The sequence below is a fragment of the Corvus brachyrhynchos genome, unplaced genomic scaffold (assembly GCF_000691975.1).
Source record: "Corvus brachyrhynchos isolate BGI_N302 unplaced genomic scaffold, ASM69197v1 scaffold97, whole genome shotgun sequence".
NCBI lineage: Eukaryota > Metazoa > Chordata > Aves > Passeriformes > Corvidae > Corvus > Corvus brachyrhynchos.
Genome location: NW_008239758.1, coordinates 1,287,935 through 1,299,133, shown reverse-complemented (window position 1 = coordinate 1,299,133; position 11,199 = coordinate 1,287,935). Strand labels below are relative to the sequence as shown.

At 42.3% G+C, this 11,199-nt stretch overlaps 1 protein-coding gene across 1 annotated transcript; it reads right to left on the bottom strand.

The window, feature by feature from the left end:
* Positions 1–555: 555 nt before the first annotated feature.
* LYSMD2 (LysM domain containing 2) lies at positions 556–11,193 on the bottom strand. Its single transcript, XM_008640013.2, has 3 exons — positions 11,185–11,193; positions 7,254–7,591; positions 556–1,332 (listed from the first exon to the last, which is right to left on the bottom strand). Exons 2-3 carry the CDS (start codon positions 7,589–7,591, stop codon positions 1,281–1,283), a joined length of 390 nt encoding a protein of 129 aa, XP_008638235.1. The 5' UTR covers positions 11,185–11,193; the 3' UTR covers positions 556–1,280.
* Positions 11,194–11,199: the final 6 nt, after the last annotated feature.

The window sequence follows — 11,199 nt, the reverse complement described above, 5'->3', positions numbered from 1 at the left end:
CTGAGCTGTGAAATTTTACTTCTGGTTTGAGTAAATTAATGAAACTTTCCATACTTTCCATACTGTTTCCCTCTTAACATACTGCAGAAAGGTTTTGTTTCGAGGGAGTGATACTGATGAGCTAAAAGATAGGAAACTGTATCTGCTGCAGTGGGGATCCGGCAAATCTTTAATGATGAGAGTTTTGTGAAGTTTATGGAATACCTGAGAAAAAAAATATAGGATATTTACCAAGAAGTTGCCAACACACTAACTTCAGGGCAAACAGTGACTGCAGGCTCCCTGAGCTTCAGACGGGGTCCACTTGCAGACCTGAATGCTGGCACCTCTTCTCAGAACAGGGAAGGCTTGCAGGTCTGGCTCTTACTCATCTTAACAGACTGCACAACCAGGGCAGATAGCTCTTACAGGTCTCACTTAGGAGGGTGACTTATATGGTAAGGGTAAAGACATCATTTACCCTGAAATTAGCATCTAACAGCTCATGAAACTAGACAAACCGTTCTTCCCAAAAAACAGGCTAGAACCAAGCTGACCTCATTATGAACAGACACGTCAGTATTTTTTGTATTTTATTAAATTAAAACCACACAAAATGTAACTGCACACAAGAACACACATCTGATATTCCAATGTTGTACCTCACAAAAAACCTCTCTTGCTGTAACTCATCCCTTTTATTAGTAGAAATCCAATATGCAAACAGTTCTTTAACCATAAAGACTTTAACTAATCAAAACAAGCTGCATTCCCCTTTCTAGGAATACATCATACCACGCACAGACACACACAAGGTTCACAGGCAAGTTCTGCAGCCCTGAAGTAGACAAACTTTCACAGCAAACTTGCCTATGTTTGCAGAATAAGTAAATTTCTATTACTTTCACCGTTTGTCATTTACAAGCAAACTTATTTAATATTTTTAAATACTTAAAACAAATTTCACTTTAACAAGTATTTACAAAATCTTTACTAAAGATCAACATCCTGCATAAAGGTGACCTCAGGGATATATAGTTGCTACCATGCTACAGTTTGCACAGAAGGGGTAAAAAGGCCATTGCTAGTTTTGGAAGGCTTAAACCTTTTATTGATATAGCATAAGGACATCAACCTATGGAAGGCAGAAGAGGTCATAATTTCAGTGCAATTACCCATTCATGACTTCTTTTAAGTACATCAAGAGGATGAGTCCAAAAGACTTGGGTTTTGAATTATTGACTGTTTAGTTCTGTAAGAACTGATTTCATGGAAAGTTTCCAGGCCATCACATCCATCTTCTACTGGTGATAGGAAGAAGTTGCATAGGGACCTTCCTCATCCTCCTCATCTCTAAAAAGAAAATAATCATGATCATCAGGTCAGGAACACACCATGTCTCAGCAGTAAAACTGCAATGAAAATGCAAGTGACCAGTTTTCCTAATGGATCAAACTAGGCAATGCCAGCCTTGCCTAACAGGAATACTTGGAGTATAATACTGTAATTACACATCTCTGGAGTTCCTGAGATGTTGAGAACCTCTGAAATGTTGAAAATGCTGAAAGCAAGTAAAGCTGTGTAGGTTCAACAACATCAGAATGTTTTTAAAGAACTATTTTTGATAAAATCAAAGAAAAACTTAAAGGATGGGCATACCGCAGTTCCTGTACTGTTGCTTTTAATTTCTGCTTTCAAAAAGTAAAGCTGAGTTAGAGGTTTGTTTCAGCATTTTGAATGGCAGGGGGGACAGGCAGACCAAATGAAGCAAGAGCAAGAGCAGTCCATCACAGCTGTTGGTGGATCTGGGTCTTGATGCTGCAAGGATACTCCTGATGTGTACTTCCCTTGCACCAATCACCATTGAGGCTGATCACTTGGATTTTCTTAGGAAAAAGCAATTGCTCCCAAGTGCTGCTGTTAATGCAGTAACTGGATAAAGCAAAGTGATGTTGCTTTTAAAACATCCTCAGGAAAATCAGTCTGCCTGCTGGCAATACTGCCTTTCAAAAACACAGGGGTTATGTAAACCTATTGCAGTGCAGTATCCAGTACTAAATCAAGGATTCCAAGTTCCCCCAAGGTCATTGCTTTGTACTACTGTAGCTTCAAAGTTTTCTTCTTGAGAGTCCAGCCTTAAAGATGCTGCCAAGTTCAGTGTTTTGGTAAGAACAGAAGGACTTTACAGTTACTACACTGTGAAAGGATTACTTTAAATACTGTATGTACCTTCATACAAAGGTACAGTTATTCAAAGAGTCTAATAATGGTATAAGGTAAAAATTAAATATTTCAGTATCAAAACCATGAAGACTTTTCCCTAATAAACATGATTATCTATCTATCTATCTATCTAAGTATCTATCTATCTATCTATCTTCCCCCAAAGCAGAATTGAAGAACCCTACAAACAAACCAAACAGTGGAGTAACTTGCACTTGTCTTCCCAGCAAAATTATCATCTTAAGACAAAGGTATAATATTTCTTTTGCCTTGAAATAATCTTGCCAAAAAAAGAAACCTCAAAAAATCAAGTTTACTTTGTTTTGGTTAGGTTTTTTTTTTATTTCCCCTTCTAGGAGAATAAAATGTGGCAGAGATACAGCAAGGAGACCTTCCTTCTCATCAAAGGCTCCAGAATCAGACTTTCAGTCATTCTTCCTGAAAGCCATAATACAGGAATAACATCCATCCTGACATGGCAACAGCCAAACATTGGACTGAAATGAGTTGGTTATGGGTGAATATAGACAACTGAAGAGCTGAAATAATGATGTTATACTGGCAGGTCTTCAGACATGCAAGGAACAAAGCCATTGTCTGGGCTGCTTGTCCCCAGCTCCCCTGTGCAGGGTGCACTCGGATGCGGGTGGCAGCACAGGGCAGGAGGCCAGCACTGGGGTTATGGGCAGCCTTGAGGGGCTTCTCCACAGGGCAGCGACCTAAGAACCATAAAGCAGCTTGTTTTGCTGGAACTGAAGCAAGGCAGTGACAGGTGTCATGTGCAAAGTACATTCCTGACCAAGGCCTGGAACTGCTCAGCAAGAACAGCTTCTGCTCCTCTGTCCCAGGCTGCAGTGCCACCCTCTGTGACGTCTGCAACACTGCCCCAAACCAGGGTAACAACCAGGAAATAATACTAATGTAGATCTTAGAACCACACATAGCAAGTACAAGTCTGTTCTGATGGCTTAAAAACAAGCTGAGCTTTGTATGAAATAAAATGATACAGTAGCAGCCCTAGTCCATGGCCAACAAGCACCAGCATGGCAGTGTGTGTATGTTTAATGACCAAACAATTCACTTCACTTTTAAGATGCTTAAAATAGCAAAGTGGTAAGGCATTGCAACATTCTCCCTCAGGGGATGGAAAAGGAACAGCACAGCATTACAACACTCTGTAGTGCTGTCTCTTCCCATTTGCTGTCCCACTCTGCCCAGTGGCTTACAGGAACAGAAAGAAGTCTCCTGCAAGCTATGGTGTGCACCAGGCCACAACCAACCACTTCTCTAAGAGCAAGGACACCTGACTGTGAGCAAGTACACTCAAATGCTTGGGTGCTTCTAGAATCCACAATCAAACAAGGCAGCAATCTGAGCTGTTAGTTTTGGGATGTCTGAAAGGATTCTCCACAGACAGCCTCCTTTATTGAGGCATCTCTTTTCTCAGCTGATAGCCAATGAGGACAAAAAATTACTGGGCAAATTACCTAATTAGTTTTCAGTTCTGAAGGCTTCAAGACCATACTCTTTCCTAGGTTCAGATGAAGGCAAGCGAGCAGATGACAATATGAGGTTCTGTTCCTGTGCTGACACCAGTCATACTGGCTTGTATCACCATCAGTGACTGAAAGGCTCTATTCGGTTACAAGGTTTTCAAAACTAGGTGCTAAAAGGCAAATGCAGAAAGATGTGACCTGTTCCAGAAGCACAGTATATGGCCTAGGTATATCTTAAGGGCTCTATAAAGAGCTTGCATTAGACATCTCGTGTTCAACTATCTGATACAAGAAGCATCACTAAAGTTATTTTCAGTTTCGGCATAACACCATTTTGGGCCAGGTGAAGCACTACTATATCTTCTCAAATTATCACAATTGCTTTTATTCCATGTGTGGATAAAACTAATACTGAGTATTATTCCCTAATATGCAAACACATGGGTTAATAACATATGCTACAGACAACTATATTAATCTTTTTGCATTTCTTTTGGCCTACTATAAAAACATTGCTCAAAACAAAAAGGTCTTACTGCCTTGAGCTGCATCTTGGGTGAACATGCATGATTAATGACTCATTAAGGCATGATTTCTTGCTCAATGAAACTCTAGTAAAAGTATCATTACATGTAGATCTAGCTATGTGCTTATATAAACTGTAATAGTGAAAGGCAGCTGGCACAGAGTGGATCACATTCTATAACCTTTAATGCTCATCTGCTTGCACAGCTAGTATAGTTTAATATTTAGTCTAAATATGCAACTATGTGGTCTCCAATTTTTCTAGCTAAACTTTATTCCTTTAAGAGCACTTAAGGGAGTGACTCCAAGAGTTCTGATTAAACAATATAATTCACTCTAAGCTGCCTTTGTGGCACAGGGCATTTTCTGACTATGAAACTGCCATGTGTGGTTTAATCCAGATCAGGGCAGCATGTGTGCACATGCATCCTTGGCAACTTAAAGGAGGCTATAAAGAGCAATTTACTAGATGTGGTTCTCACCATCTGTCAAATCAGGCTCATGCTATGGTGAGAAGTTATGGCTCTTTAAGTTCATGAACTGATAGCCTGCTTCTGCTTGCAGTTTTGTGAGTTCCAAGGTCCCTTTTGGTGTAGTGGATTAACTCCAGGTGCTCCTTTGTTACTCTCAAGCAGGCACGGAAGTACTCGGCAGCGTTGGCACATCACATTCTAAACAGCCTTTGACAAGGCAACCTGAACGCAGGCCAGAGCAGCTGGAAACAGCACTCTCATTTCATAAATGGTTTTCACTCTAAGAATAGAAAACTTGCATATTCATGAGGCTGGTTTATTATCATGGCTGTCCAATTTCCAAAGGCTTCCTGCTTCAAGCAAGGGACATGAAAGGTCAGGGTGGGAAGGAGAACAGGTGCCTTCTGGGGAGCTGCTGGAGCACAGTAAGGAATGTTGCCACCTTCCAGTCTGGACCCAGATACAGCATTGATGGTACACAGCTGGAAAGTATCTCTGAGGGTTTTGGCAATGGTCTCTCTCTACTCCTGTTTTCTGCAGAGTAAACATTGACTTTGGTTCTTTGCCCCTTCCTGCCAGACTGTAAAGGGGTCTGTCCTTTCCAACTGTGTTGGAGGGGACAAGGCAAGGATGGCTTTTGTGAGCCATGGCTGAAAGCCAAGGGCAGTGATGCAGAAGGGAACGTTATGAAGGCCATCAGATGCACAGGAAGTTATTTCTCTTCAAAAGGTTTAGGTAACTCCTGCTCAGCAGACTGACTGCAGCTCTGTACTTCATGCTTCCAGTAGCATCCTGACCAATAAAGCTCTGTTGTATTCATAATTAACAGAATTACCTGCTAAATCTGAACAGGAGCTGGGAAAGTAACTCATCCTCTTGTGTACATTATTTCTGGGGAGGAAACTCGGTACCAAGTCCTCGTTTCCCAATTTGTAACTGAAGCAGTATAGGAAATTGGTATTAGTGGCAGCAGTGTACTATTTGTGCAGTGTCACTTCTGCTGTATTGGCTCTGCTCAAGGTGCAGCAAGGTCTAAGTGAACTTCCTTCTGTAAATTAGCACGTTATTTTGTTGAAGGGGTGTTAAAATAATTGCCTTCCTCTGGCAGGGACTGTGGTTTCCTGTTACGCAGTGTAACTGCTGGGTCAACATCTACTCTAATCTGTGTTAGGTACATACATCTAACGATCTGAAAGTCAGCAGCAGCACATTTTGATAGATGCCCTACATTGCCTCAAATACAACAGTGGAAGTGGATGAGTGGATGAGCTTGCACAGAGAAGGTTCTGAGTTCCAACAGCCATTTTTCCTTTCATGCAATCAATGCAAAAGAAAGTAACTGACAAGTGTGTTAACAACATGTGAAAGCATTTAAGCCTTCCCTGAGACTCTAAACCAGCGTCCTGGCAATGGAGAGTTGTTTGTGGAGATATTTCTCCAAAGGAGGCTTGTCCAACTGCTAAACGCAATATACTGCTGTCCTTCAAACTTTTGTCTGCTGAACAAAGTTTTAGTTGCTGAAATAATCCCTTAATTTAAACAAATTATGGGACTCTCGACTCAATAAATTTGGTCCTGAAAGGTTACTTTCTGCTTAGCATGAAAAGTATGTTGCTTGCCCTCAAAATCAGAGTATGTGAAGTGAACCAAGACGGTGGACTAAGTTTTGCATTGAACAAATTTGCGAAAGCAAAGCATCTATCTGCAGGTGTAACTTCTCTCCAGCTCTCTGGTGAGAGAAGCAGTACCAGTCCCCTGCAGTCATACCTTTCACTGTTGTGAGAAAGGCCACCTCAGCATCCCCCACTGAGGTATTTCTGCAGGGAATAAACAGGCAGAGCCAGCCCAAGAGACTGACTGTGAACAAGCTGAGGAAGCTTGTCCCAAGGACATGGAAAACAAACACTACTGAAGTCCACTCTTAGAGCTTTGAGTCTTTCTGTGCTCTCCATGGGATACCTACGTATGTGAGGGGATGACTACTGTGGCACAGAGGTCAGAAAGTACTGCTTTTTCTTTAAGTAAATATGTGGGAGTTCCTGGCTTTGGAAATACTGAAGAAAAGATGAAGTCTGCATAGGTGGATCCACAAAGGGGGGAACTGCATAGGGAAAGGAGATAGGAAAGCTTAACTGAAACTGCATCACAGAGAAAATTTACACAATGGGGCAATTTGGCACAGAAGAAAAATAGAATAATGCCTTGCTGTACACAATCAGCTTCCTCATAGGCCTTGGCTTAGCACTCTAGCAAAAACTATGCTTTTGCTTAAATACTTGCCTACTTACACAGCAAGACATCTCGGAGAATCCTGGCTGCCTGGCTCTTTTGAAATAGTATTCATATTCTCTAAACACAATATTGTGAGGCAGCCTTTCTAACTGCCATAGCAAGGCACCTGCTAATGCTGTGCTCTGAATGTATCTGGTGCATGAGAATAGCAAGCACACAAATTAAAGCTACAGATGCTGTCTGAGACCCCACAAAGAGGGGTCAGCTTAGACTAAAACAGCTTCAGGCTGAGATTAAGATGCTTAACACCAAAAGCGGCATTTACCTGACATTGTCATCTTTTAGTTTTCTGGCTGCTTGTTTGGATAACTTAATCTGCAAGTCCAGTCTCTGTAGGAAATCTTTGGCAGATAATTCTTCTGGTGCAGTGGGCTGATTGTCAGGCTCTTGAGGACTGGGGGAAGAACTACTTTCTTCCTGAACTGCCGCTAGTCCTTCATCACAAGAAGGGGAGCTGTCAACAGTTTCGTTCTCAGGAGACTCCAGTGAATTAAGTCCATTGAACAGCAATGGTTTCTCTGATATAACAGGAATATTCAGGGTTTTCCGCAGAAATATACAGTCATTAGTGAACAGTTTATTTGCCCTCTTTATTTGTTCCATCTGAAAAAGATAGGAAAATACAAGTTATTATGTTTTGGTGAAGTATAAAGCACTAGATTTCTGAAGTAGTACACAACCTTTAGTTAAAATAAATTTATACTTTCTTTGCAGCAGCAATTATTTCAGAAAAGAATTTGTTTGCATTCAAAGTGATTTCAGAGTGCATGTTCTGTTTTAGCCTTGCTAACATCCCAGGTTTTATGTACACTTGACTCCACAATACTGCTTTCTCCAGTGTTGCACTACCTAAAGATGCTTTCCTTGAGCAGTCTTCCAGTCTCTGTGCAGGCTCACAGGAAGAGCCTGCCAAAGAACAAATCTTCAATCACAAAAGTACTGTTGGTTTGGATTCATATCAGAATAAGGCTCAGAACTGCTAGCAGCTCCTATAGGTGAACTCTGGTAAAAATCATGCAGAATCCAAACAAGGGGGATAAAGTTACCTTGAGGATTCAACCTGTTGATGCAGATGGCTAAGGTGGTGAAATGCTCAGATTTAATAATCCCATTTAAAAACTGAATAGCTAATATCCAGTGGCACAAGTAAGAGAAGATCACTACTCTTCCAGCTCCTAAGGGCTGGAAACCATTTGCAGTAAGGCTCAAAGAGGATAAGGGTGCAAGTTCTCTCCCAAGCTGAGCACCATCTGAAGGGCAGAAAGGAAGCTCTACCTGACTTAGTCATGAGACTTCTAATGGCCCTAGTGTAAATGTTGATTGTTAAAATCTCTAGAAGTTGTCTGTCTTGATGGGTATAATAAAATGTTTAGAATACTAGCTGGAGCTTTTCTGTAAAAATACAATACAGAAGCTGAAAACTGAGATCCTACTGCAGAAGAGTTGGAAGGTGATGCTTCAATAGCTGATAAATAATGCACTGCACTGCTATTCTCTCTCCTATTTCACTGTAACTCTACCTCTGGTTATTTCTTCCTAAAATACCAGCTCACAGCATTTGGAAGTCTGTATCTCTGCACTGAGCAATAATGAAAAGGAAAGTACTTGGTTCTAAAAAGAACATCTCTCAGCCCTGAGCAGGTTACTTCGTGTGTGCAATGTAACTCCTACAACTCAGTGTGACTCTGTACATTCAGAGGTGTATGGAGAGCAGGATTTAACACAAGTTTTCTTTTTTTAGTGTTGGGAAGACTGAAGTAATGCCCGTTAGCTACAGATCTATCATAGAGGAAGAGCAAAAGCTCCAGCACACGCTTAAGATTTTAACTGAAGCTGCACTAACACATAAACTGGTGCTGAACTAATTAATCAAAACTACTTCTACCTACAATGAAATATAGTCTTCATCCTTCTCCCCTCAAAAGGGATACAGCACTTGCACTGAACCATAAATTGGCTGAACCATAAATGTGAATTCCCAGTGCTAATTTACTCAAAAGGAAGATACAACAAATGCAAGTTGTAAAGATTAATAGAGTATCCGGGGGAGGAAGTGAAGGGCAGAGGTTGAGGCCAAACAAAGCACACTGATCCCTCCCCCCAGCACAGTATTTTTATCTATCTTGAACTGTCTATGCCAAGTCATGCAAAGGCAGGCACTGGACAGGATGTCTCTGGCTACAAAGTAATTCCCAGTGAGGAAAACCACAGGGGAAACTTCTAAAACCAGTAATACCGGAGGCAATGGCAGCCAAAGATAATTCTGATGTTTCCATTACAACTCTCACTTCCAGCCAAGAATACTGGGTGCAGGAAGCAAACAGAAGCACTCGTTAGAGGAAGTCAGTCCTTGTCATTGTGTGAACACACAAGAGTCTTCACTTTGCTAAAAGCAAACGTGTTTGCACACAGTCCTACCCTGGGCTGAAACCCATTAAAAGAAACACAATGGCTGATTCCGCTGGACTTGTCATTGCTCTTAGGAGCATTTCATGTCAGTTTAACCTCTCTCAGCTGAAGTCTCTAATGATGCAGCTCTGGCTTCTTAAGCAGAACACTTATTAAATCAAATAACCAATAAGATGTTGGGGAAAAACCTCAATGTATATATTTTACATCATTAGCACAGCAAATGCTTATTAAACTCATATTCTAAACAAGGTTTATGGTTCATAACTTAGAGCTGTTCGTACAGGTTTGATTCACAGCTTCACTTGAGATGAAAGAGAGTTGTAAACTGCTTAGAAATGCCTTTTTTTTCTAGAAAACTACTATTTTAGTGATCTCTTTGTATTTTTCACTAATTGCAGTGAGCAAACACACTTCTGAAGAAGAGTAAAACAGCTAAAACATTTAGGCCAGAGACTTTGTCCATTATGGAAAGTGCAGCAAAAAACAAACAAAAAAAAATCTAACATCCAATGAGCTGCTTTGCCCTCTTAGTGAGCAAAAGTCTACTTTAATGTGAACCAGTGTCATTAACCCTGCTGCCAACAAGAATTGGTCAAAAGTGGTGTAATCTTTCAGAAGAGAAGAGAAACAGACTTTCAACCCTTTTCACAATAAAAGCAGAATGCTGTTGAAGGTGATGGAAGGCTTTATTAGATCTTGCAGACCAAGAGAAGCAAAAGAAAACACTCCAGTCAGAACCTAATAGTTTGGGACTACACTGTAGCTCTTCTAGAAAGAGCCCAACTGGAAAGTGCTGTTTGCAGCTGATGTCAAAGTGCCACCGACCCTACCAGTGCCACGCTCATCAGCTGCTTGGCCCCAAGCAATTTTGTGTGTTGGGACTGCTGAAGCTGCATATTGGAATACGGGCCCCAAATAAGTGGGAATGAGGCAGGGTAGCCGAGTTCTGCTCTGCCTGGAATGGCAGTAGAAGGGCCTGCTGGTAGACTTTATTGGACTCTGCATGTCCTAAGCTGGCATAAACTTTCGGCATTTTTCACAGAAATAAACTTTCTTTTTCCACAGAAAGTGACCAGAAAAGCAGCCACACTTTCCAATCAGCGGTGTGTGTGCCTCGCCTCTGGGCAGCAGGCAGATGACAACGGAAGAATGTTTAGCCCTGAAGCTACAGGGAGAAATTCCTTCTTCTTGCAACGGCCTGTGTGTCAAGCTCAAAATAACGCTTTTTTTACAGGGTAAGTTTAATCCCACCGGTTTTCTTTTTTAACCTGAAGCGCGTGTCGCGGTGAGCAGCTGTGTGGGTTTCCCGGGCGGGAGCAGCCGTGTGTCCTCCCGCCAGGCCCCAGCTCGCCGGCGCTCAGCGCCCGCTCAGCCCCTGCGTGCTGACCCCTCCGCCAGGCCCTAAGTTCTGCTGTCAGCATTTTAAATACTGAAACTAAAACTAGCGCCGTACCCACACCGTTTTCTGCCCGCTGTGTTTAGGAAATGCTCTATGGGACAACTTGTTGCTGTCATCTCTCGGCTCTGGGCCCAACAACGGCCCCGCTGTCCGGGGAGCCGGGCCATGCAGGCGCTGACTGCCCACGGAAGCTGTGGCTCCCCCATCCCTGGAGGTGTCCAAGGCCAGGCTGGATGGAGCTCTGAGCACCCTTGGTCTAGTGCAAGGCGTCCCTGCCCACGGCAGGGGGTTTGGAACGGGATGATGATCTTTAAGGTCTCTTCCAACCCAGGCCATTCTCCGGCTCTAAGCGCCGCTCCCGGCCCCGCCGGCGGTGCTCCCTTACCGTGACGCCGTACTT